The sequence below is a fragment of the Miscanthus floridulus genome, chromosome 6, assembly GCF_019320115.1.
Source record: "Miscanthus floridulus cultivar M001 chromosome 6, ASM1932011v1, whole genome shotgun sequence".
In the NCBI taxonomy this organism is placed as follows: Eukaryota; Viridiplantae; Streptophyta; class Magnoliopsida; order Poales; family Poaceae; genus Miscanthus; species Miscanthus floridulus.
Window position 1 is genome coordinate 3,761,355 of NC_089585.1, and position 26,660 is coordinate 3,788,014.

Genomic DNA, 26,660 nt, shown 5'->3' on the forward strand with positions numbered 1-26,660 from the left:
CTTTCATTTCTGCATATATAATTGTGGGGTTGGGCTGAAATGAAATCCTTCTGCAGGTACACTAAAAACGGATGCGTAGATTGAATGTAGCTAACGACTAGCTATATATCGAGAGAGTACGTGTTATGCCACCGACATAGAACGTGATTGCCATCTTAGGCTAGCAATTTTGTGAGGACAAATAGGACGGTCATGCATCATGATTGTGCTTGTGCATAAATATGCTTCCCTCACTTTGTTCTAATACTAAGAAACTTGTGATCAATGTGATGTTACTATCTTGCCTGTGTGAAGCTAAGCAAAATGCCTTATTCCATGCCGCTTGAATAGATGTGCTTGAAGATAGTGTGTGATTAGCTTTGCCTTATATGTTTGCTTCCAAAGGAAATAGATGACAAGTTAGTAGTTATAAAAAACTTCACTCCTTTGAAAACTAAAACTGGTAGTGATACCTTGTTAGAAGCCTGCACATGCTTTTCTTTTAAATATAATGTCAGGTTCTTCCTTTCAAGTTATCTTCACATTAGTACTTTAGACGTGTGGATGCTCATTATCTAGGTAGTGCCGTAGCTGTCACCCCTTTTGTCCTCGGTAAGCACATGAGTGTTGAAGAGCACTATCCTGGAACAACGTCCAAGTTTTGATAATCTCATGGTTGTCGTCTCCAATTAAGTTCTCTCTTACGAGCCTGAGCCATTGCTTGACCTTAAGCCCAAGCTTAGTTCCCTTGAATGCTTGCATATGTCATGGTTGTCTCGCTCCTGTGTGGGAGGACCCTACTAAAAAATCCTTGTCGAACCTCATTGCTCCTTCTCCTATAGATGATCTGGTGCAACGCTAATCGCTATCTACCCTAGCTTTGAAACCTTTTCCTTACAGATCATGTCGTTGCTTTATCAACTGAATCCCTAGTCCGTGCATTGACTCTATTCCTTAAATCTCATTTGTTTTGTCTCCAACTCTTTTAAGTCTCTAGACATTTATCAGTCTTGATCTCATGTTGCTGCTCGACAAGACTAAAAATCCCATATTTACTTTCAAGGCGTGCGTGAAAATGAAGCAAGAGTCTCATGCTCAGTTGCCTTCATTAGCTAATCTATGTTTCTCTTGTGCCATGTCTTTACCTTGGACCACCCCTTGTTGACTCCTAACCTTGTGACTAACTTTGCTTGATATCCCTCCTTCACATAGTGCTTGCTCCTATGCAACCCAATTTGTGCCATGTGAGATTTCTTGTAGGTTGTATGTTCGATAATGGTGTCTTGGTTAATGACTAACGGTACCACAGCGGAACCTAGGGCTTCCTTGTTGGGTGCGCGCTGCTATCAAGGTTTCTAGTCATGATCCATTATGGAAATACACCGATGAGTTATCTTCTCATGAGCTTTTCCTTGGTTATCTTTCCTTACCTTGTTAGAAGATCTATACTCCCTCCATCCCAAAAAACCAGACGCCCTGGGCAACCAAAGCATTTTCATGAAACCTGACGTCCTGGGCTCCCGAGGCCTCACGAGGATGGGTTTACCCCTGGCGAGCCGCTCGCCAACGGTTCCTTCGACTACGCATTAATCGCTCGATGGACCGATGCCTCGTTCTCTTGGTCGCTGCCGTCCTCAGCTCTTGCGTGGAGTAAAGGCACTATAGTCCCTCTGCAACACCTTGACACGCCGTTCTTCTCCTGCCGCTGTGCCGCAGGTGCTCAAACGCAGCATGCCGCCGCCCTCTGCAGCACGCAGTGTTTAGGGTTTTACCGCGCCGCCGCCGCGACCTTGTACGGTTCAACCAAGAACATTGACACACGCCCTCGCCTACCTCCGTAGCACGCCCTCGCCTACCTCCGCAGCACGCCCTCGCCTACCTCCGCACGCCCTCGCCTACCTCCACAGCACGGTGCCGCCGCCAGCACGCGCCTCCCTCGCCGCGCCATGGAGTCCGCCGACACGCTGAACTCGGAGGGCACGGACTCTGTTGTGGCCATGGAGTCCGTCGATGTGCTCGACTTCATCGACGTGGTGCCGGACTCCGTCGAGGAGGTGCCGGACTCCGACGTGGTGCTACCGGACTCCATCGAGGTACTACCGGACTCCGACCAGCTGGACGAGGTGGTGCACTGTCCTCGCTGCGGCATGTTCCATGCCGGCGGCGTCTTCGGCGAAGCATGCTACGAAGCTCGTCGCGAAGCTCGCAGGTGTGCCCGTTGTGGCCTTTTACATGAGGACTACAATCTCGCAGCAAGGGTGTGTGATAAGATGGAAAATTTTGATTGTGAGGTGTATATTCCTGATGTGCACGAACTTCAAATGAGAGGTGACACAATTCTTCTTCCTGAGCACGTAATGAAGAAGCTGGACGAACAATACAATATGAAGAAACTGGAAGAACAAAAGCTGAAGCAACTGGAGTCACAAGCTAACGATGAGTGCATACAGGATCAGTAAGGTGCAAAAGCTAACATACAGTACATGCATTATCTAATTTGGTGCAAAAGCTAACTTGCTTCTTCTAATGGTTTCATGCAGGGAGAGCAGCTAGTGCTTCGGCTAGCAAAGAAGCTTCACAAGGGACTTGCAATGGTAGCCTATCTTCCCTCTCTAGTCTTTGTTTATTCATGTGAGGAATCTTGATTTTGTTACAACCCTTTATCTTCATTGCTTCCTTCAAAACAGTTTGTAGTGTCACAAAGATCATATTTGCCTTCTGTGGAGAGTACTCCATAAATGCCTACAAAACATGTGTTCAAGAAATGAATTAGTGAGTTCATTACTTGTCCAAGATCAATTTAAACAATCGAATGGATGATCAATTTACCTGTTGCACGGCTGGAATTAAATCTTGCATTGTTTTTGCATTCTTCTTGTATTGAATAGCTTGAATAGCACGAAAAAAACCCAAGTCTAGAATGTTGAAATCCGGTGAATTGGGTGGTTGACAAATAAGCCGAATGTCAAACCCATATTGCTTAGCATGCTCACAAAAAATAGGATCATCCACTTTTAGATGAGAAGGTGCATTATCTTGTTGTATGAAAATTGGCTTGTGCACATCTTCTCTTGGCCACTTGGCTCAGATAGCGGGCAGCACTTTGTTTATCATGAACTCTCTAATCACATCTCTTGTTATTGAAGTTATGGGCTTGATAACTTGTGCACCACGAAGACGGTTTCCACTTCGTCTAATAGCTTGTTCAAAATTGACTAGTGGAAAACAACCTATTTTGCCATCAAACACACATTCTCTATTTCTAAATCTTGGCCGAGCACAAACACACAAAAACATGAGCCTAGGGATATAATTCTTGTTCTTGCAAGTACGATGTGGTTCATCTTCCTCGGGTAGCAAGTAGTATCTCTCGGATTTTTGAGAGACGTAGAACCATTTCTCATCAATAAACACAAAGTCAAACAAATCCTTAAACTTTGGATCATCAACTAAACCTTGCTCAATCATGTCAATGCACCACTTCAACCTAGTCTTCTTGTTAGCCTCGGTGAGGTAAGGTTTTATGCTACTAGAGTGGCGTCTAAGCAAACCTTTTTTCAAGTACCTATGTATCCTAGATTTGCTAATACCAAGTCTACTAGACACATCTTCTATGGTCATTCTTTGCTTGAGAGGAATGTCCCGCAATTTTTCCAAATCAAGAGGGATTGCTTTACGGCCACTTCTACCTTTCTTTAGATTAGGAACCATGACTGGAATCTTGTGAGCAAGTTGGTTTTTACCTTGCTTCCATATGCGCTGAACTGATCGAATCTTTACTCCAAATTGAGCACCAACAATTGTTGTATCTTGCTTGCCTAGTTTCCCATTCTTACTTCTCATCAACAATGCTTGGTACACTTGTTGTCTAACATGATCAGAATAGTCATGCTTCGGTTGATTTACTTGATCGGCATGTTGTTCTAACAAAAGGAAAAAAACAACCATTTTAATAGTACTCATGGCATGCTCTCAATATATGAAAAAAACAAAGACATTCAACAACAGATGCTCACGGCATGTTCTAGCTCGTCATGCACAAGAGAAGAAGAACATGCTGTAGTACATGCAGAAGAGGAAAACAAGAGACGAAGCATTTTACCGATGCCATGCTCGTCATCTTCAGGCTCGTTCAGATCAAAGCCGGCGTCGCCATCGTCATTTTCAGCCTCGTTGAGATCCAAGGCAAGGTTGCCGTCGTCATCGTCCGCTAAACGTTCAGATCAAAGGGAAAGAAAGCATCAGCTTCATTGCAAGTACGGAGAAAACGAAAGAACAAAATGAGAAAAAAATTACCAGCAAGGTTTTGTAGGTAATCAAAATCGACAGCACCAAAATCATCTAATGGCAAGTTCAAATCGAACCCTGTCCAAAAAAAAGAAGAAAGAAAATGAGAAACGTTACCACACGTTCTTGCTTTGAATATAAAACAAAAAAACCAAACAAACTGAGTAGTACATTACCATTTATGGTGTCGTCCTCCAATATTGGCTCATTGAGATCGACGTCGCCGTCATCTTCTTCCAAACGAACGTTCAAATCAAATGGATTAGCCATTGCATTTGAGAAGGAGTGGAGAAGGAAAGAGTGGAGCACGACAAGCATGGGAGTGGTACAGTGGAGAACGAGGCGTTTTAAATGAAGCAGCAGCCAGAGCAGTCGAAGTGTCCGGAGACCAGCCAGATTAGCGCCAAATTAGAATGCTTGGAGCGCGGATAGAAAAATTACGTGGCCACGCACAAACCCGAGCGCGAACGGCGCAAAAACAAGCACCAACGCTGCCCAAATGCGCCAAAACAACACCAAACGCGCTCCCACCCGCACCAGTGCCATGCGAGCCAACGCGCACGTGCCACGCCCCACCCAAACCCATGCAAAATGAAGCCACGGGCAAAAAAATGCGTCCACGGAGTTTTGACCTCGAGACCTCGGGACTTAGGGCTCACCCACACCGCACTAACCAGATGAACCAGGAAACTTTCTCGTATGGATAGCGCTCGCAACAGTATTTAATAGAGGCATATAGGGAAAACTATACCCTAATTAATGACTCCTTGGTAAGCACAATCATGTCCTAAACGTCAGGTTTTTTGGGATGGAGGGAGTATGTTGAACCTAATGCAGTAGGAGAGCTTCCTTCTGAAGACGTCCAAAGGATAACCACGAAGAACAGGTCACTAACATAAACATTAACAGACTGCAAGAGGTGGTAGACAAGTGACTCTACTTGACTGTCCCTATAATGACGTCGATCATCTAGTGAGCAACTTATGTCATCCTTGTTGGATCAGAAAGGTGCACCACACTTGAGGTTGAACAAGTTATTAGTTGGATGATAAATGGACTGGGATATTATGTGCTGTAATAGGTCACCGGTGCTCATGAGCTTCCTGTTCAAGTTCTTGATCTTTAGGTGCGAGATGATCATGTAGTCAGAAACCGACCTTCTTCGGTGTGACCCCTTCTCTGCTGACTTCCATGGTGATTATCTGTTTGCACATCAACTACAATTGTTGCCGTCAAAAAGAAGTTTTGAAGCTTTTTAAGTGTTGAGAGACAACTAATTAGTTACCAGTAGGAAGGTTAATCTCTAGCTAGGTAATGACTTGTCGGTAGCTATGAAGGCTATGTCTCACAGAACAATGACCAACAAGGAGTTGATCAACTATTCAACGGCCTGAGTGGCACTCTATCTTCTAGAGCCGCTGTGATCAAGTCAATTCCCTCTTGAACCATCACATAGTGAGTGCAAAATGCTGCATCAGCTAAGTAAATAGCTAGAGGAAGCACGTCCCTAGTTTCGGTCAGCATCACTATGCATCTAGGTGCTACAAAAGGATTTGTTTAGGACTCTATTGGATGAAGCACAGGAGGATAGTTAGAAACGATCCCTTATCTTTGCCGGACTGCCCCTCTACATGTAGTATGCATTGTGCCCTGCAAAAAATAGCCCACAAGTCTAGTGCTTGTGTATCGTCGAGTTGGTGTCTAAATCAACGGTTGAGGTTGTTTCCTAAGAGGCATGTAAGGAAAAACCCATGTGGGCATCTCATCATTTCATGTGATCAACACCTTCTCTTGAGTGCCACCATGCTTCAAACTTGGATTGCACCAACCTAGCTCATTTCACAACTCATGACAAAGGTTAGTGTATATGTTTCATCAATTATCCAAATACAAACTAGAGCTTTCACACCCCTGACCCGCACACGTCCGTGGCCGCGAAGGTCGGCTCTTATACCATTTGTAATGCTCCAAAGTCTAAACGGCTAAGATCCACTCTGCACGCTGAGCGAACCACACCTACCACCATCCCATTTATGCTTTCGTCCTCGCTTCGCGTAAAAGGATTAACCCGGGGATGGTGGGATGGACTTTGAAAGCCTTATATGTTGGTTTATCCCACTTTTAACATCCAAGGTGGGACTAAATTATCCACAATATGTCATTAACATGCACAAGGACCACTATGGGCCAAAATCTAAACTAGGCCAGATGTCACATGTTAGGATTAGTGATGTGACTATTTAGCTTTACGTACCTAAAGTTCCACACATGCCATGTATTGTTCTATGTACTGTCCATGTAGCGTTAGGTTTAATCAAATGTGTCCATTGCTTAAAATGGTTGAAAGACCAAGGAAGTTAGGATGTAAACAAGTAATGTTTGACCACCTAACCAACCTCCAACTCCTAAGGACTGAAAATGAACTAGGGTTTATGTTGGTGACATGGCTTGAAAATGCTTCTGTGTTCCTATCAAGTGTAAGATCTTTTTCATATTACTACTTTGACCAAAGTAGAACTTTACTTTCTATACAAGCTCTGGTATTTGACCTTTAATCAAAGTTGTACATTCGGTTGTGTGCTACAAACTTTATTTTTGGAACAAACCCTAAATCATCCTCTAACCTTGTCAAATAGTGGACACAACTTTGAATCTGATTCTATTTTGCCTTCCAAAATTTTGTCTTAGTCCTTGTTTACCGGTTTTAACATGCCATTTGTTGGGGGTGCTTCCATTTCAATTTTGTGTGGCAACCTCTTTTACACCCTAAATAGAAGTTGTAGTACTCTAGAAAACCTAGCATGCAAAAACACACAACTTTGTTTGGACATTTTTTGATCTCCAAGTTTGAAATCCAATTCAGCAAAGGAGGGAGACAGGAAAGGAGAGAGACACGGAATAAGGAGACGGATGCGTGGGGCCAGTTGGCTAGAGCTCGGCGCCAAGGACCATGGTACCGAGCGAGCCGCCAGGTCACTACCACGCAAGCCTCCACGCCACACAGCTCGACGCCAGGACATGTTACCTCAGCGTCGTAGGCCATGGCGTCGAGCCCGGGTCTATAAAAAATAAAAACCCCAAGAGTCTAAATGTAAATATTTTTTTAAAAGGGCAAAAAATAAAAAATAAATCAGGATGAAGGCCACGCCACGCCATTGGGAATTATCGTTGGGTGGTCCCCACGCATCACGAGACATCTGTGGGCGTTCGTTTCCCTAGCAGGGTCAACCATCGGAGGGAATGATCGGCGCGACCTGTCCCGGTGTGCTCGGCCTCGGCGTAATTATCGTGTACTCCGTATCTGCCTTCCTATGACAATGATGGTTACTATTACCATGCCGAATAAAGTGCATTCAAGGTAAATTACATTCTGTGATTTATTCTTTCCAAATATATACTCTGTCGAGAACCAAGACAGCGCTAAAATTAAACCAGCATGAAAACACATGATGCCTCCAACTGAAATAGAAAATAGGCTAACGTGAGTGCTACAACGGTTGATGCTTGATACTGTCGTCGATCGCCTAAAGATGTTTACTTCATGATGTCCGACTCATCAACACATTAGCGGCCCACACGTGATTTTTTTTAACTAAACCCACATGATTTTTATGAGCACGATGACCAGGCGCGCACGCGGCGAAGCGCGTATGTCATGCTAGCTAGTATGATTAATCAAAAACAAAATGAATCACTAACAGGAGCAGCTACATATATAATAGAGCAATCATATTCGCTCTTGGACACTTGTCTTCTTCATCAAGAGCAGACACTCTAATGGAAAAATGAACCCTATGGAAATGGAGCTCACGCAGAGCTAGAGCCTGAGGTTTAGGTCTATCTTGCAACTCTGCTCCTCCTCCTCCTCCTGCGTCGGCACTTCATGTGCGCCGCTGGCGGCAGCGCCACTGTCAACGGCGCCGGAACATCGGAGCCCAGCCATCGTGGAGTCAAGGACGGCTGGGGCAGGGGCCCTCGACGAGGAGCCGTAGCCGTAGCCGTGAGGCGTGTAGACTGGGCGGTCGGCACCGGTGTGGCGGGTGAGCCCCGCCATAGAAGACTGCGTCTGCGCATGCGCGGCCCACCCGTGGTGCATACCGTAGAACGGTGCCGCAGCAGGGCCCCGTCCGAACCCAAGGAACGGCGACGGCCTGCTGCCGCCGGCGGAGTACGGCCAGGCGTGTTGGAAGCGGAGGTGGTGCGGCGGCAGGAAGGGGTCGGCGCCTCCGTACAGCCCGCGCCCCGCCGCAGCTGCTGCGGCAGCGGCCGCGGCGGCGCAGCGCTTGGCGAGCGAGCGCTCGCGCTTGTGCGCGTTCTGGTGGCCACCCAGCGCCTGCGAGGTGTAGAACTTACGCTGGCAGTAGTTGCACTTGAACGAGCGCTTCTTCTCCACGCCACCGGACGCCGTTGCCGTCCCCGTCGCCGGCGACTTCTCCTCCTCCGCCAGCATTCCCTTCTCCTTACCTTTCCCTGGCGCCACCGCCTCCACGGCCTTTGCCTCGGGCGGTTCTGAGCCGAGTGCGCCGAGGAGGTCGAGCTCCTTTGCCGACGACACTTCCTCCTCCTTCCCCGGCGCCTGTACATTCTCCTCTCCGTCCTCCGGCTGCTGCACCCTCATTCCCTCGACCTCCATGGACGCGGTGCGGGAGCTCGATCCCTTGTCCATATGAATCTCGTTTCACTTTGCACTGGTGTGGAGTTATTGGTCGGGTTCGGTGCCTACTTATACAAGAAGGAAGGAGCTTAAATGTGGAGATAATCTGTGGGTTAAATGTGGAGATAATCTAGAGGAATTCAAGTTCACCTGCTAAATTTAGAGATCACGTGTGATCACAGGCTGTTAATTTGCTCTTACCAAATCGGCGGGACAGCATGAAAAAATTACGTCGTTTGATTTCGCCGCTCGGCCTCCTGCGCCGATGCCGCCGCCCTACGCGCGCGCCCCCGCCCGGATGTCCTTCTTCTCGCGGCCCTCGCGGAGCTCCTCCGCGCCGCAAGCAAGTACACTGGCTCTGAAACGGAAGGGTAGGCTGGTCCGCTGCTGCTGGTAGCTCAGTGTATTGCCTCGTCAGCAACTCATCAGTCATCAACAAACCTCCCATGGATTCGCATAGAAATCAACTGGAGACTACAGCTAACTGCAGGAAGAGATTCAGATCCTGATTCATTTGCCATCTGGGATTGCCATTTGCAAACTTGATTACATCATTAACTGCCGAGACCTGATCTGGACCTACTGCTTTGAAATGCTGTAATCATATCCTCCTCTTAGGCAATAGCCCGCCAGAAGATGTTATGTATACTTTATGATTTTTTTTTTTGTGTAATATAAGCGGTTTGGCAGGGATCTCCAGTGTATATATAGAAAGCTGGATTAATTTGGAGTGAATTAAGTTAGTGCATTAAGGACGTTAATAACGTCGACATGTATGGGAGGCAGGGTTTAAATTAATCTGGCTACGTTTTAGGGAGAAGAGCTCTTTGGAATGCTGGTAGGTTTCGCTGTTTGAAATCCCCAACTGGAAATGAAATGGTTTTAGAGCCAGCTTTGAATGACTGCTTGTTTTTTCTTTGTTGCCGATTCAGTTTCCATGCATATCTTGAAATTGTTTCGATACTTATCTACTATTTTAAGTAGGGAACTAAGATCAGCTGTACAAATTTTAGTAGCAACAGTAATTACAGTCAATTCCAGATAGGAACTCACTGTCACTCCATTTAACTTGGTTTTTATTTTATTCTACTTTATCTAAGACTGAGTTTTTCAATGTTTATATCATCCGACTCATAACATTCTTCTAACGTTCAGTTCAGTTGACTTTGACCAAAGAACAACAGGAACAAGTGCTCACCCAAAAAAGGCGCAAATGAACAAGAAGGAAACACGATGCATATGACAAAGTCGGCAACAAACACAGATCTTTTGAACTAGTTCATTCCATGAAGGAACAATGCAAGTAAAGATAATCTACATGATTACATTTACAAACCCTGGATTAAACCCTAATCAGCTGACCATGCGTATATCTCTAATTCCTTATCGGGGAAAGTATCCGCCTCCATTGAGATGCTCTCCTGCTCCAAGGCCGCGTGGCAATCCTATGATGGTGTCTGGACTCTGGACGATTGCTCTTCTGTTTGGGCCCCATGTGTCGTAATCATTTTGGCCTCTCGTGGTTCCTTGGACCTGCCCCCGTGTGTGAGTACCTCTCGATTTCATCTCTCCTACACAGAGGCTTTGGACACCACACGTTCTTTCTTCCTCATGCTCTTCTTCCTATGCTCGACCCATCGACCACCACCTGCCCTACTTCCTCCGCTCAACCTTCGCCAGTCGTCGTTTCCTTCCTATTGGCTCCCCCTCCTCCCAAATCCTGTCCACCGCCGGACCAACAAAGTCCTGCTTGGTTGCTTCCTTCGCGCGGTCACCCCTGTCTCTATCCTACGCCGTTGCATCCTCAACTTTTCCCTCTCCGGCCTTCCTCTCAACCTCCTGTCGCGTGAAATCCCGTTGTCGTTTCCAAGGGAGGCGGCGCTGCTCTACCCGTCTCATGCTCAGGTTTGCCAGGCATGCCGCCTCAATCTTCCCCCCACGGCCCACCTAAAAATTGCTCCTCCATGCTCCATGGTCACCGCCCCCCTGTCTCCCTCCTGCGCGGCCGTGTGTTCCAACCCCTTGCCGAGCTCCTCTTGGTTCATGGCACTGTTGCTGCTACTACTGCTTGGAATCATATCGGAAGGATGGATGGAGGTAGAGGAGCCCCTGAGAGGTTGCACTGCACCTGTGGCTCTACGCCTCTAACCTCCTCTAGGTAATCACTAGTAACAACTCACCTGTAATCTTGCTGTTTATTGTGTTCAAACTGCAGGATTTTTTCCATCGATGTTGATTACTTCAGCAAGAGTGTCTACGCTGTGGTAACCATCTCTCTATGTTCGTGTAGTGGCCCATGGCCCACTGCTGCCAATTTCTCCCACTGTGTGTCTGTGCGTATGATCCTGATTGTTGTTAGTGCAAACAATTTGAACAAAATTAAATAAGATGTAATGCCCGCCCTCTATGATCTTGTTTTTATGTCGAATTATTTGGGACAAATTTTCAAGATAATATAAAAAGCATACGTTCCTCATTAATAAAAAGTCAATTCTAAATAATATACAGCTGTCTAGGTTAGATAAGGTGATAAATTGGCCATTTTCATTTTTCTTAGGTTTTCTATCTTGATAATTTGAATTTTGGCCCTTCAAGCCCTTACCATATGATATTGTCAAGAGTCAAAGTTTACATGCCTGACACTTGGAGTGTGTTCATTGAATTAGATTGCACTGGTACATCTGATGCGGTTTGGAAAGAGTCAGATAAATGAAAGAATCCCCCTGTTCCTCAGCAAATCATTCATTTTTACTAGATTTCTTAGGTGTTTTTACTGCCATTTAACTAGGTGAGACCAGCTTCTATTGTTTGTTACACAAGAGGGTGGCAGGAGCATCTAAAATTGCATACTAATCATGAATCTCCATGCCAAGATAATTATTTGTGCTCAATTGTAAGTATAACATTTCAGTCCAGTTTGTAAGTAATTTTAAGTACATCAAGTTCATCTTGATAAATATTCACTTCTGTGTTAAATGCTTAAATGCATTATGTGTATATGAACTTCTCTCTAAAGGATTAGAAATGCTTGACCAGTTTGCTGCCCATGTGAATCAGCTAAATGACACCTAGCAGACTTGTTCCCAACAATTACTATAATCTATACAAATTTCCTATATATGGGCAATTTAGAGCAAAAATAAACGAGAACATCCATATTTATCCAAAGAAGCTGCTAACTTCCTCAGAGGAGTACTCTAAATCAGTATTGTCACCATATCCCTGCTGTAGGTGCTTCTGCATCGAATTTTTCCTTCAAACTATGCATTATTTTCTACTGGATACTTCTCATTGGTAACTTAATCCCCTAAGCTACAAATTCCCGCAAACTTTCAATATCATACTTTATATGGAAAAAGCTTGTTTGAATTGAAATTGTGCAATGCATTACTAAGATATCTACTTCAACATAAATGTATCCCTTTCCAAATCTAGAAAATGAAAAAGTTCCTATTGTTAGCACCAATCGCATTTGAGTGAGAGGAAGTTTTTCTTGTTAGCACCAATCGCAAATCTTGAAAGCTTCTTCGCAGCTCCAGTTTTCGATAATGCTCGTTGCTCGACCTACTATTCTCTTTTCCAATGTCGATTTGGGTGAACTGTGTGCTTTTCACTCCCCGCGCATACTTTGACAGGTTGTTCATTTCCAATATTGCCCTTCATTATTGACTGAGTAGGCGAACAAATGCTCTCTGCTAGTTGGCACGAACCTTGACGTCTGGGACATTTCCACGGATAGGATAAACCTGGCGGTCACATGTACAAACGAAAAATCTAATCTCGTTGGCAATGGCGCCTTCTTCTCAGCTTCGTCACGAACAACTTTTTTCCAGAGGTTTCATTGGTCAAATGAAATCAGCAGGCTAGCAATGAAATTTTATTGGATGAGATATATGACGTGGAGTGGATTTATAAAAGTTTTGGCTTACATAAATATATATAGTTTCATGTGCCGCTTGTATCAAGCATAGTCTGTAACACCACACCACCAATAGTTAAGGAAATGTCCCCATTGTCATTCTTACTTCTAGCTTGCAAAATGCACTAACTTATATTGTTTACTTTCAAACCCGTTATCATAAATGTTATAAGTGAAAAGAAAAGTTGCACAATGAACCACATCAAAGTATGGAGGCCAATTAGTTGATGTTTGATATCATACATGGAACTTGTTTTTATTCACTCAACTCTTCATTCCACCCTACCATGGCATTGCCTTCTATATGGTATGGGAGATGAGGTCTATGTATACAACCATTGGATTGGTGCCAAGTGGAAACCTACCTTGTACATTATTTCAGACTTCGGTATATGTATGACAAAGATCCTAACTTGTAGTCTCCAAATCTTTCTAGCTAGAACTTTCTCAAATTCCCAATTAATCATGGTGGCATTTTCTATTCATTTCTTCCTTCGCTATGAATAAGATTTTATCCACATATATGGCAAGGTCTAATTGTATCCACAATCTTCTAGAATGTTTGAAGTATGAACTATTATTTTCAACACTCCCCCTCAATGCATACTTGTCTATGGTGGCTAGCCCTCTATATTCTCGAGTGGCATAGCTGGTGGAGCAGTGAAGGAACGTCTCTCAGTTATTGTGAGTTTAAGTAACCGTCCATATAGACCACATACCGCTTTATGGGCACATCGAAGTGCCTTTTGTTCTTGAACTTTTCACCACACTAGCTTCATGCTACCTCGGAAAGCGATGACAACTTTAGAAATAAGTTATTTTCTCCCTAGCCTAAGCGTTTTGCAGGTCTGTTCTGATCATTTTTGGGCTAAGGGGGTGTTTGGTTGCCTCTCCTAAATTTTAGTCGTTGTCCTATCGGATGTTTGGACACATGCATGGAGTATTAAATATAGACTAATTATGAAACTAATTACATAGTTGACGACTAATTTGCGAGACGAATCTTTTGAGCCTAATTAGTTCATGATTTGATAATGTTTTGCTACAGTAAACATGTGCTAATGACGGATTAATTAGGCTTAAAAATTCGTCTCGTGGAGTACTGACGGATTATGTAATTTATTTTTTTATTAGTATCCAAACATCACATACAACATCCTCCTAACATATCTTCTAAATAGCTGGATGCAAACACCGCTGACAAGAAGAACGGTGAAGGTTCCACTAAGCACTACAATAAAACGACGATGACGAATTCAGTGTGGTTCGAAACCGAGGTCATCATTGCTCCCACTAACCATTTCGCTACTCAGGGCACGTCCAACATGGGCAGTCATCGATATTAGCCTCACGTAAAAGTATTAGTCCACGTAGACCGAGGCAATCTAAGATTATTATTCTTTCAACGTAAGGTCTTGTTTAGATTTAGTTAGGAATCAGTATTTGACACTGTAGCACTTTCGTTTGTATTTGACAATTATTATCCAATCATGGCTTAACTAGGCTCAAAAGATTATTCTCGTAATTTATAATCAAATTGTGTAATTAATTATTTTTTTATCTATATTTAATACTCCATACATGTGTCCAAAGATTTAATGTGATGGAGAGAGAACGAAAAAACTTACAATCTAAACTAGGCCCAAACTACTATTTCTAATCCCACCAGTCACGTCACTTGCTGTCAGGTGCATGCACACTACTTTTCCATCGTCAACTGAACATGGTCCTGGGAAGGTGATGTTACTGTAGGGTGCCTCCTCGCCACAACGCTCGTTCTAGCCAATGCCTTCACCTTTTGCCAGTCGAGGAGATCGCAACTTCTACAGTGACAACCTGCGAAGCTATCAATCTGTATGACATGGAGTGCTGGCTCGGACGTGGCCCATGGGGCAACACGCCAGCGTGGTGTGTTGGGCACAGCCTCATAACATTCTGTTAAGCATACAAAGTTCATTTGCTGACATTCCTCTTTCGGACGTGATGAGCTCATGCACTACTTCGGAAAGATGACCTCTGCCATTTCAGGGCCCGGACTCCAGCATTCACATTTCGCAGCTAACATTTTTAGATTTCCTTTACAGTAAGGCGTTACTTTGGAGGCCACCATTTGTACAACTTAAATGATTTGGCCTGATGGTCGAGTGAACCTTCCTATTCGTCATTGTCTCTTTGGGAGCCTGGTTCCTAGCTCGATTTTTTCAGCCAAGTCGAGCAGTACAATGGGATTCTTCAGGTTTTTCCTCGGGTTTCGTGAAGCCAAGGTTCCACATCTTGATTCAACCAGAATTATCAGTTGTCGACGTATGGCTTTCTCCTGCGAAGTCATGCATTTCTTAAGGGTTTCCCATCATAAAATCGCATCAGCGAACGTTCAACTAAGCTTCTTGCTTTATCATTATTAAGTAAAACAATCCATTTTGGCTTGCAAAGGCTCGACATCACAGAAAAAACGAATGAAGAGTGCGAGGAGGAAGAGCTTTTCGATAGCTGTCCTCCACTAACCATTCTCCTGATTCTATTATCTTCTCGTCGGATACATTCATGCGTTTAATCAGTCTGTTCGCTTAATCGTATTTGGTTTATAAGCCATGATTTATTAGCCAACAAACAATATTTTTCTCTCACACTAAACTAGTCAATAATATTTTCAGCCATAACTTATAAGTCAAACCAGTCCAAACAAACAGGACGTATGTTTTTGCCGAAGTTCTGTTTAGTCTTTTCACACCATAGGCGAGACCATCTTCGGGACTGTATCACGGAAAATAGTACCTTCGACACTGCATTCTGCCAGAAAGTGAAGACAATATTCGGGAGTTCCTCTCTCACTTTTTTAAGTTTTCTGGCAATTAAAATCTACGGTCCATTCGGCTGGCAGAATTTTAGTTGAAACTGGCTGAAAAATATTGTTCTGACTGAATTGTTGTGGCTGAAAAAAGAAGCTAAACAAGCCAAATACGGGGTAAGCCGAACAGGGCCAACATGTCTTTGTGAGCAAATCCATCAGCATGCATCTCAAAGGAACTGTAGACCACGAGCAATTTCAGACCACAAGCATTCGCATGGAATATTCATCGAGAACTAGCTTCCGGACCAAGATAGGCGTCTTGCATGCCTAGCCAATTTTTTTTTCTTAATGAAAAAACAAAATACACCAATTGTTTATTTTATTGAGGTTTCAAAACATCGACATTCGGAACCTCTGCTGTTATTTACTAACCACTTCGCAATGATTACTTTTATTACAGAAGCTGCACATTTCACCAGTTATTGAGGTACCTGCCTAGATTAATTAACATCTAACTCAGTCACTTTTCTTTTTTCAGTAAAATTTTGCCTCTTGACAAGCTAAGCGAAGACCCAGGATGATTTTCGTGAGTTTCAATTTATTTCTCGCAAGAGCTATTCTCAGCGAAAGATGATACGTACGTTGTTTATTTTCCATCATGACTAACGAATTGTCCGAGCTTCCAGTGTGAAGAGTCACACCACCATACTACATCACCAACCAGCCGAACTATTGTTGGATATTCATCCGTGCGACATCCAAGCAACACATATTCATTGCCCCAGCGAATGCTTCCAGTGTGAAGACTCAGGCTATTTCAAGAGAAATGAATCTTCCTCTTGTCTCCCGAAGAGAACTACGCAAACAGTGTACATTGGTCTATTCGTTTCTCATTCTTCAGAAGGGAATTTCGATTGAAGGATCATTACAGTTTCTTTGATTCTCGAAGTCGACTCCAAAATGATTCCCGAAGTGTCTATCATCACCCAATTAATGGCTATCCATGGACCTTGGTCAAAGAAGACACTTTCAGAGAAGATCGTGTTCCAATTTTCATTCTTCTGAAGTGAACAATAAACAAAGAAGGTTATTTATTGAGCAATCAACACACTTTCATATCATTCACTATTTCGCACCAAGAACAAATGCACATATCTGATGAGGACCATGTTCCATATATCAAAGCCTTGCTCTCTAAACTCCTTTTATGAGTTTTTCCTCTTGAGGTTTTCTCATATGGGTTTACAACGAGGCAATAACAAATATATGTTATATCGTTTTATGAATCTTTACATGAGTTTTCCCAACATATAAACAATTGATTGAACTCAAGACTGGATTCGATCAAGGGAGAGTGTTAAGAACCAGATCAACCAATCACAAGGTGGTGATCGCATCCATGGATCCATCTTCACGCGGATTAGTGACTAGGATTAGTATTAGCCATCCATATAATCGGACGACTCATGTGATCACCGACATCGCCAGAACCAACGTGTCTATTCGTGGGTGTTGCCTTCGTACGGACATCAGTGGGTTCCCGGTGACTTTTCACTGTATATATATATAAACCCCAATCAATCAATAAAAGAGACCGTATATAAACCCCAACCAATCAATAAAAGAGACAATTCAATCATTCGTTCTTTGCTCTTGTTCTCTTTACATTCAAAGAGAGATAACTCTCGGAAGTGATGAAGAGACCAGCAGTGATATCCGCCAAAGCACTTTCATGTCTTCCTGCTGCTAGTGACTTGAATATGATCTGGAAGCACAGAAATGAGATGGACTTCAGATGGCGGGAACCATCCTTAGTTCGGTTTCGAAGGGCTATGAAGGAAGCTGCAATGCGTTGGCCCCTGGATCTTCCAACGGGTGAGCCGACCGCTCACCGGCGTTGCGGACCACACACTATGGCTAGAGGTAGAAGAAGGGAGGGAGAATAGAGCGCACGCACGCACACACAGCACAAGCACCAGCGTTGGCCGGAGTTCTGTAGAGGAGATGATAAAACTGAACTCAACACATCTAATCCTAGTACACAGACATGTCATGCTGCCATGCTGCTGCAGTGACTAGATGTGACAGCGGGGCTAACTTTGACGTCTGCCCCTGCTGTGGCTACAGTGCGGCAGGGGAGCCTTTCGGCGTCTGCCCCTGCCGCGCGTTCACACAGGGAAGAGCAACAGCTTACTTTACAATTCTTCCTGTAATCCTGCTAACCCTAGAACCACCACCATGCCGGTCATGTTCTTCAGCTCCATGAACCGAAGATGGCCGAGCGGCTTCGTGAGAACGTCCGCGAGTTGCCGACTAGTTTCGACGAACTCGATGACGATCTGCCCTCCATTGACACAGTCCCTGAGGAAGTAGAACTTGACGTCGATGTGCTTGCTCCGGTCATGGAGAACTGGATTCTTCGTGAGGGCGATGGTGGGCTGGTTGTCCACCATTAGTGCTGGTGGGTGAGCTTCCACACCAGTCAGCTCATCCAGCAGCCGGCGCAGCCACACAGCTTGTCATGCCGCTGTGGCTGCCGCCACATACTCTGCCTCGCACGTGGACAACGCCACCACTTTCTGTTTCAGCGACAACCAAGAGATTGGAGCCGACCCAAGGAAGACGAGCACGTCAGAGGTGCTTCGTTGTCCGTCGATGTCCCCCGCCATGTCTGCATTGCTGAACACAATGAGCTGCAACCTACTTCTGCTGGTCTTAGAAAAGACGATCACTTGATCCACCGTTCCCTTAACGTAGCGCAGCAGCCGCTTTACCGTAGCCCAGTAATCCTCTTGGGGATCCTCCATGAAACGGCTGACGTAGCCCACGACGAATGCAATGTCTGGCCTCATGTGGACTAGGTAGCGCAAACCGCCAACGATGCTCCGGTAGAGTGTTGTATCTACCTTCGCCGCGGTACTAGCCTTCATTAGCTTCAGCCGCTCCTCCATCGTAGCCACGCATGGCTTGCACTCAGCCATGTCGCTCTGCTCTAACAGCTTGGAGGCATACGCGCTCTGACTGAGCATGAGCGCCTCCTTCCCCTGTCTCACCTCGATGCCGAGGTAGTAGGAGAGCGCGCCGAGATAGCTCATTCGAAAATGAGCCGCCATCTCCACACGCGCGCTGGTGATGATCAAGTCGTCCACATACACGCCAACGACAAGCTCCTCCTTTGCCCCATCACTGCGTGTAGAGCGCGTGCTTGGTTGCGCACAGCGCGAACCCAAGCTCACCCAGTGTGGCGTCAAGCTTGGCGTTCGACGCTCGCGGGGCTTGCTGCAGCCCATAGAGCGCCTTGCGCATTCGGAGCACCCTGTGCTCCGCTCCTTTGATGGCAGAACCCAGAGGTTGCCTGACGAAGACCGTCTCCGCTAGCTAACCGTTGAGGAAGGCTGATTTTATGTCCAGGTGATGGATGCGCCGGTCCTTCGCTGCTGCCAAAGCCAGCAGCAGTCGGATAGACTCCATGCGCGCTACCGGCGCAAAGACTTCCTCGAAGTAAATGCTCTCACGCTGGACAAAGCCTCGGGCGATGAGGCGTGCCTTGTGCTTGATAATGGCGCCATGCTCGTCCTGCTTGACCTTGTACACCCACTTCAGGTTGATCGAACGGCATCCTGGAGATGGATCGACGAGCTCCCAAGTCTCGTTTTCCTCGATCGCCTTCATCTCCTCCAGCATCGTCCGTCACCAATTTACATCACGCTCGGCCAGTGCGAACATGGGTGGTTCCTCTGCACTGATGAGAAGCAGCTCTGGGTCATTGAGCAGCCGACCCACCAGGCCTAAGGACCCTATGCCACCGACGATGTCATCTAGCCTGTGGAAACACACCTCCTCACAGTTGTGGAAGGCATCCACGAACTCAGTGATGTCGCTTGGAGGTGAGGCGAACTCGATTGGCATCGATGGAGTCCCCTGTTCCACCGGAGTGGTCGGTACAACACCTGGAGTGCTCGGCACCCCGGCTGTAGTGCTCGACACTACTCCTAGACCACTCGTCACTACTCCTAGAGTGGTCGGCATCACTGCAGGAGTGCTCAGCACCAGTCTTGGAGTGGTTGGCACCAATGCAAGACTTCTCGGCTCCACTATGGGAGCATTCAGCACCCGTCCTAGAGTGGTCGGCACCACTGTAGGACCGCTTGGCACCCCTCCTAGAGTACTCGGCACCGCCTAGGAGTGCTTGGCTCTATTGCTAGAGTGGTCGGCACCTCCTCTCCAGCGTCTCCACCGCCATGGATGACCAAGTGCTCGACGACGAAGATACTAGTGAAGCCGCCAGCTTCCCCTATGCCCGGACTGTCCTAGTCCTAGGCCGCCTTCTCGTTGAACATGACGTCAAGCGAGACAACCACCTTGCCTTTGCGTGGGTTGTAGAGCCGGTACGCCTTAGTACCTTCCACGTTGCCCAAGAGCACCATCGGTGTGCTCTTGTCCTCTAGCTTGGTAAGGACTGGCTTTGTCTTCCTGACGTGGCCGATGCAGCCGAATGTTCGAAGAAAGGACACACTCGGCTTGCGCCCATACCAAGCTTTGAATGGCGTCTTGCCATTCAGGGCCTTGGTGGGTGCACGGTAGAGGATGAACACAGTCGTGGCCACCGCCTCACCCCAGAACCTTGCCGGCTTGCCTTGGCCTTCATCATGGATCGAACCATGCCGACCACCGTCTAGTTTTGCCACCCCACCGCGTCATTCTGTTGTGGCGAGTACGGCGCTGTGTGGTGTCACACCACACCCTGACCCACATAGTATGCAGCAAACTCCACCGAAGTGAATTCGCCGCTGTGATTAGTCCGCAGCACGCGTAGCTTCTTGTCGCTCTCCGCCTCCACGCGCGCCTTGAACTTCTTGATCGCCTCCACCGCCTCGTCCTTGCTCATCAGGAGTTGCAGTCACATATAGCGACTGCAATCATCCTTGAGCAGGAGGAAGTACCACCCGACCACCATTTGTGGCTGGCATGATTGGCCCGCAGAGATCATCATGGACGAGCTTGAGAGTGTTTGCCATGCGATACTTGGCCGCCTTTGGGAACGGTAGCCTCCTCTGCTTGATGTGGGGCAGCCCTCAGACCATCTTCTCCAGCCGACCGAGTGCGTCGAAGCTGAGATGGCCGAACCAGGCATGCCACAGCCACGGCTCCTCGGTGTGCCATGCTGCTAGGCACACTAGCTGCTCCACCTTCAAGTCGAGCAGGTATAATCAATTATGTGAGCATTTTACCTTCACAAGAAGACGCCGTTCCCGATCCTGAATCTTTAGGATCCCGCTCTCGATCAGTACTTCACATCCACACTCGTCCAGCTGCCCGATGCTGACGATGCTTGAACACAGCTGCGGGATGTAGTACACATCCATCAGCACATGGTGCTCACCGTTCTGGCACCTAAAGATGATGGTGCCACGCCCTCGGATCGCTACCCTTGAGCCATCACTAAACTTCATCGTGTCGGTCATGTTACTGTCGAGCTCGGAGAAGGCTTCCTTGGAGCCTGTCATGTGGTTGCTGGCGCCGGAGTCTAGGTACCACCGCTGCTCTTACTTGCTGCCCACACGTCCGAGGTGGAGTTGGGCGCGCGGTTCATCGAGGTGGATAGCCTTCAGAGCCTTATCGTGCCCTTCCACCACCATCACCTCTCCCTTCTCCTTGCCCTCAACGTCGTGCAGTACACAGAACGTCGCCATCAGGAGAGTGGCCTCATCATCCTCATTAGCCTGCGCTAAATGACCCTTAGCCATCTTCTCCTGCTTGCGATTTGGGCACTCCTTTGTCCAATGGCCCATCTTCCCACAGCGCCGGTAGACGTTGGGGTTGACCTTCTTCTTCTTCTCCGAAGAAGCCTTGCCGCGGAGGCTGGATGAGGCTTCCCTGGACTTCTTCCGAGCAGCCCACTCCTCCTCTGTCAGCAGCAGCTTGCCGTTATCCGTCATTGTTGTGGCCTGCTCCATGCGCTCGTTCACCGCCCGCAGACGGACTATCACATCCTCAATGGTGAGGGTGGACAAGTCCAACATCGTCTCTATGGAGAGAGCGATCTAGATGTACTTCACCGGCACGGAGTGGAGGTACTTGGAGACTGCCTCTTCTTCGTCGATGATGACGCCGTGGCTCCTCAGCATGCTGATGAGCGACTGCAAGCGAAGGGAGAAGTCCTCTACCGATTCACCATCCTTGAACTTGATGTCACCTTCTTTGCGCAGTCGGAGATGACGCACATCGCTGCAATGGCCTCCCACGCTTCCTTAGCAGAGTTCTTCGCCCCCAACGGCTCTCTGTACTCCGCTGGCACAACAGCGAGGATAGCCTCCAACGCTGACATGTCATCTTCTTCGTTGTCGGTGTCCTTGTCAATGGTATCCCAGAGCCATCGGGCTCTGAGCTTGACCTTCATGGTCACCACCCACTCGCCATAGTTGGTGCGAGTCAGTATTGTCCAACTGGTGCCGCTGATCTCCTGCACCATGCACACAACGACCTCCTGTCATGGCTGGGCAGCCACAGCAGCGCCGCCACTGTCGCCCATCTCCAAACCGTTTGTCATTGCCAGGAGTTAGTCTGGCGACGGCGCTTGTACAGCTCCGATACCACTTGTTGGCCCCTGGATCTTCCAACTGGTGAGCCAACCGCTTACCGGCGTTGCTGACCACACACTATGGCTAGAGGTAGAAGAAGTGAGGAAGAACAGAGCGCGCGCACACACAACACAAGCAACAGCGTTGGCCGGAGCTCTGAAGAGGAGATGGCAAAACTGAACTCTACCCATCTAATCTTAGTACACCAACATGTCAGGTTGTCATACTGCTACAGTGATTAGATGTGACAACAGGACTGACTTTGACGTATGCCCCTACTGTGGCTACAGTGCGGCTGGGGAGCCTGTAGAGAGCCCTTCCGACATCTGCCCCTGCCGCATGTTCACACAGGCCCGTCCTATGGGGGGGGGGGTAGCCTGTGCGATGCCCATGGGCCCATGAGGCTAGGGGCCTATGATTGTACCCATGTGTATACTGTATAGTAGATGCTATCAGCCCATACGCTGGCAAGGCAACAGTGCGTACCAACAGGCCTGTGTACCAATTGGCGGCGGCCGCTCGTATTCTCGTTCTCGATCGTGAGTGCGTGTTTGTGGACTGCGTGATGGTGTTGGCGTGCTAGGGCTAGGCGCGAGCACGGATGCCCCTCTGGCATGGCGGCGTGGCACTGCGGTGCGGCGTCCCTCTTCACGGCAACGGCAAGTCGGCAAAGGTATCATGCCTCTTAAATAAACAAATCAATTTGATTGCAGTTCAGTACTTTAGTGTACAGATCAATACCTGCTTACGGGGATAGGGCTAGGCTTTAGGGATTTGATTTGTAATTCAATATTTTTTGTCATGTTAGATGTTGCCAAAGAAACATAAGTCCGGTGCTCAAAAAAGGAAAGAAAGAAAACAAGAACTTCAATCCAGAGAATCACAAAAGGGTGCGTTGCATAGGTTTTTTCCAACATCAAGAAATGCCAAAGTCAGTCAAGATCAGGGGCAGGAACATGATCAACCAATAATCGCACAAGCTGATGGCAATGATGGTGGTACAGACGAGCAGATTTTAGATGCACAAGCTGATGCCAATGAAGGTGTTACAGGGGAGGAAAATTTAGATACGCAAGCTGATGCTAATGAAGGTGTTGCAGGGGAGGAAAATTTAGATGCGCAAGCTGATGCTAATGAGGACATTTTGGGATCAGGTGAAAATTTGCAGCCTTCGGATGATACAGAAAATTTATATATTGATGAACAATCAATGTTGACTATCTTTGATCCTAGGACATGGGAAAATCTTAACAATATCAAAAGAGATATCTTAATTGAGAAAGAGCCTGTGAGAGAGATGGATTTACAATTTCCTAGTGATCCTAGTAATAGGCGTTTTTCATATGCTTACTACTCCAGAAAGTTAACTAATGGAGAGGTTGTTGACAGGAAGTGGCTGGTTTACTGTAAACATGTGGACAAGGTCTTTTGTTTTTGTTGCAAGCTATTCAAATCAAATCAGAATAATTCTTTGTTAGCAAATGATGGAGTGAGGGATTGGAAGCATTTGAGTGAGAAACTAAAACAATATGAGAACAGTGTGGAGCATCTGACAAACATGAATACATGGAATGATCTTCGGATTAGATTGAGCAAAAATAAAACAATTGAGGATGAAATGCAGCGGGAAATTGCAAAAGAGAAGGAGCATTGGAGACAAGTTTTGGTAAGAATAGTTTCTGCTGTGAAGTTTCTTGCTAAACAAAATCTTGCCTTCCGAGGAACAAATGCAAAACTTTATCAATCAAATAATGGTAATTTTCTGGCCACAGTGGAAATGATTGCTGAATTTGATCCTGTCATGCAAGAACATATTAGGCACATTCAAAATAATGAAATCTATCATCATTATCTTGGCCCTAGGATACAGAATGAGTTAATTGCTATGCTTGCTATGCTTGCTGATGCTGTGAAAAAACATATCTTAAAGATCATAAAAGATGCCAAGTACTTCTCTGTTATCTTGGATTGTACCCCAGATGTGAGTCATGAAGAACAAATGACACTAATTGTGCGGTGTGTTAATATGTCAAGTGCCATTCCAAGAGTAGAGGAATTTTTTCTAGAGTTCTTAAAGGTTGATGACACATCATGATTGGGGCTTTTTAATGTACTGTTGGATGCATTGCAGTCTCTTGATTTGAACATTGATGATGTGAGAGGTCAAGGGTATGATAATGGTTCCAATATGAAGGGAAAACATCAAGGTGTGCAGGCACATGTGCTTGAAATTAATCCAAGAGCATTGTATATGCCATGTGCATGTCATAGTCTGAACCTTGTTCTTTGTGATATGGCAAAATCCTGTAGAAAAGCTATTACTTTTTTTTGGTGTCATACAACGGATATATGCATTGTTTGCACGATCTACTAAAAAGTGGAAAATTTTGACCGATCATATTGAGAGGTTCACTGTCAAACCCTTGTCTGATACTCGTTGGGAGAGTCGAATAAAGAGTGTGCAACCTATCAGGTATCAAGCTTCTCAAATAAGATCAGCTTTGAAGGAGGTGGAAAGAACTTGTACCGAGGACCCAAAATCGGTGAGTGAAGCTGGATCATTGGTAACCACTATTGAGAATTTTGAATTTTTAGTTGGTATGGTTATTTGGGAAGATATTTTATCTGTTATCAACATGATGAGCAAAAAGTTGCAGTCTCCAATTGTGTGCTTGGATAGTACTTTGAAACAGATAGAAGGGGTCATATCATATTTTAAGAAGTACAGAGACACAGGCTTAAGTGCAAGTATTGAGACTGCAAAATCCATTGCATCTAGTTTGGATGTGGAGCCAACATTTCCTACAAAACGTAAAGGTAAAAGGAAGAAGCAATTTGATGAACAAGATGATGAAACTAAAGAATTACAACGGTCAGCTATAGATGACTTCAATGATGACTACTTCCTAGTTATTGTTGATTATGCAATTGTTTCATTGACTAGTCGATTTGATCAGCTAAAGGAATTTGAGAAAATATTTGGTTTCTTATTCAATTCGGAAAATCTAAAGTCCTTGGATCATAGTGATCTACGAGACTGTTGCACAACTTTTGTGAATACTTTTTCTTATGACAACAAGTCTGATGTTGATTTAGATGATTTGTTCTCTGAGTTAAAAGTGTTGCAAGTAACTTTGCCAGATCAGTTGATGTCAGCATCTGAGATTCTTCACTTTGTTAAAGTTGCAGATTGCTATCCAAATGCCTCTATTGCATATCGGATTCTGTTAACTATTCCAGTGACAGTAGCATCAGCTGAAAGAAGCTTCTCTAAATTGAAGCTACTGAAAATTTGTTTGAGGTCAACTATGCTACAAGAAAGATTAAATGGCTTGGCTATGTGCAGCATTGAGAAAGATATTTTAGATACAATTGATCTTGAAAGTGGTCTTGAAGATTTTACATCAAGAAATGCCCGAAGACGCTTTTTTAAAAAGCACTGAAGCACCATAGTTTTATTTGAGGTAACCATCATAGTTATTTTGTCGTTTTTTATCTTCTTTAATGTACTATTAACTTTTCAAAAAAAATTAAATATATGCTACAAATTATATACTTTAATCGTCCTATTCAAATATTACATTGCCGGACCCTTAGTGTCTTACTGGCCCAAGGACCCATTAAATTTGTGGGACGGCCCTGTGTTCACATAGGGAAAAGCAGCATATTACTTTACACAACGCTGTGGCAGCATCGCCTACCGAGTATAGATTCTAGTATAATCATAGTCTGGTGTAATGTTTTTTCTTCCATTATGGAGTAGTCGTTCAATTGCTTTTTGAAACTCAAGTCAGTGCAATATATCAGGTGGGGAAGACTTTTCCCCTCCGTTGCTTTGTAAAAAAAAAAAAGAATACAACCTGTTGGAGAGGAGTTCAGGTCCAAACAGAAACTGCTGGAGCATCAGGTATCAGTCGACTACATACCCTAAAAGCTGACGTTGATTAGGCCACGCGTTTCGTCGAGCAGGATGATCTTGTATCCCCACGTCGTCGTTGTGTGTATGGAGCTCTGGTAGCCTGGTGCCTATGTCCCCAAATAAACTTCTAAAGTTATCTTAAGTTGAGACATTTGAAGTTGGACTGAATTTACATAGAAGAGCATCAATATTTATAACACCAAAATAAATCTTGAGGCTATTTTTCTATATAGTTGGTCAAACTTAAAAAAAATTGACTTACAACTCTAGAAATTAATTTATTCGGGAGGAAAGGGAGTAGTTTTTGCCACCCAAATAGGTCTTTCCTCCGTTGCATTCTACTTTGTCATTGCCTGTGACAGCTGTGAGGGAGTATCATTTTTGTGACACAGATTTAAAAAAAAAAATACAAAAGTCACTGTAAAAAGACGGAATTGCAAGTAGTTAGGCTGTAAGCATGTGTATCGCAAACTTAACTAATTGGTCAGTGATAATAGCCTTACGTTACAGTTAGCAAGTTGACATCAGAA

At 45.5% G+C, this 26,660-nt stretch overlaps 5 protein-coding genes across 5 annotated transcripts; 1 reads left to right on the forward strand and 4 right to left on the reverse strand.

Moving 5' to 3' along the window:
* Nucleotides 1-2,629: 2,629 nt before the first annotated feature.
* Nucleotides 2,630-4,536, reverse strand: LOC136460121 (uncharacterized). The gene is made up of 5 exons (XM_066459946.1): nt 4,443-4,536; nt 4,276-4,344; nt 4,082-4,189; nt 3,723-3,902; nt 2,630-2,721 (listed from the first exon to the last, which is right to left on the reverse strand). Exons 1-5 carry the CDS (start codon nt 4,534-4,536, stop codon nt 2,630-2,632), a joined length of 543 nt encoding a protein of 180 aa, XP_066316043.1.
* A 3,547-nt stretch (nt 4,537-8,083) lies between these two features.
* Nucleotides 8,084-8,899, reverse strand: LOC136460122 (uncharacterized). The gene has a single exon (XM_066459947.1). It carries the CDS (start codon nt 8,897-8,899, stop codon nt 8,084-8,086), a length of 816 nt encoding a protein of 271 aa, XP_066316044.1.
* A 9,250-nt stretch (nt 8,900-18,149) lies between these two features.
* LOC136460123 (uncharacterized mitochondrial protein AtMg00810-like) lies at nt 18,150-18,743 on the reverse strand. The gene has a single exon (XM_066459948.1). It carries the CDS (start codon nt 18,741-18,743, stop codon nt 18,150-18,152), a length of 594 nt encoding a protein of 197 aa, XP_066316045.1.
* A 1,619-nt stretch (nt 18,744-20,362) lies between these two features.
* LOC136460125 (uncharacterized) lies at nt 20,363-21,137 on the reverse strand. The gene is made up of 3 exons (XM_066459949.1): nt 20,862-21,137; nt 20,712-20,819; nt 20,363-20,509 (listed from the first exon to the last, which is right to left on the reverse strand). The coding sequence occupies exons 1-3, from the start codon at nt 21,135-21,137 to the stop codon at nt 20,363-20,365; spliced, it is 531 nt and encodes a 176-aa protein (XP_066316046.1).
* A 1,675-nt stretch (nt 21,138-22,812) lies between these two features.
* Nucleotides 22,813-25,654, forward strand: LOC136460126 (uncharacterized). Its single transcript, XM_066459950.1, has 4 exons — nt 22,813-22,884; nt 23,020-24,192; nt 24,343-24,418; nt 24,522-25,654. Exons 1-4 carry the CDS (start codon nt 22,813-22,815, stop codon nt 25,652-25,654), a joined length of 2,454 nt encoding a protein of 817 aa, XP_066316047.1.
* Nucleotides 25,655-26,660: the final 1,006 nt, after the last annotated feature.

Bases quoted from the DNA above. Each gene is read 5' to 3' on its own strand.
- LOC136460121 (XM_066459946.1), bottom strand. From the start codon at position 4,536: ATGGCTAATCCATTTGATTTGAACGTTCGTTTGGAAGAAGATGACGGC. The intron at 4,345-4,442 runs GTAATGTACTAC...TTTTTTGGACAG, and splicing joins GGAGGACGACACCATAAATG to GGTTCGATTTGAACTTGCCA. The intron at 3,903-4,081 runs GTAAAATGCTTC...TCCTTTTGTTAG, and splicing joins AGATGACGAGCATGGCATCG to AACAACATGCCGATCAAGTA.
- LOC136460126 (XM_066459950.1), top strand. From the start codon at position 22,813: ATGCCCCTCTGGCATGGCGGCGTGGCACTGCGGTGCGGCGTCCCTCTT. The intron at 24,193-24,342 runs GTGAGTCATGAA...GATGCATTGCAG, and splicing joins TCTTGGATTGTACCCCAGAT to TCTCTTGATTTGAACATTGA. The intron at 24,419-24,521 runs GTGTGCAGGCAC...AAAATCCTGTAG, and splicing joins TATGAAGGGAAAACATCAAG to AAAAGCTATTACTTTTTTTT.
- LOC136460123 (XM_066459948.1), bottom strand. From the start codon at position 18,743: ATGGCGGCTCATTTTCGAATGAGCTATCTCGGCGCGCTCTCCTACTAC.
- LOC136460122 (XM_066459947.1), bottom strand. From the start codon at position 8,899: ATGGAGGTCGAGGGAATGAGGGTGCAGCAGCCGGAGGACGGAGAGGAG.
- LOC136460125 (XM_066459949.1), bottom strand. From the start codon at position 21,137: ATGACAGGCTCCAAGGAAGCCTTCTCCGAGCTCGACAGTAACATGACC. The intron at 20,820-20,861 runs GTAAAATGCTCA...CTCGACTTGAAG, and splicing joins AACGGCGTCTTCTTGTGAAG to GTGGAGCAGCTAGTGTGCCT. The intron at 20,510-20,711 runs GTCTGAGGGCTG...CTGATGAGCAAG, and splicing joins TCGGTCGGCTGGAGAAGATG to GACGAGGCGGTGGAGGCGAT.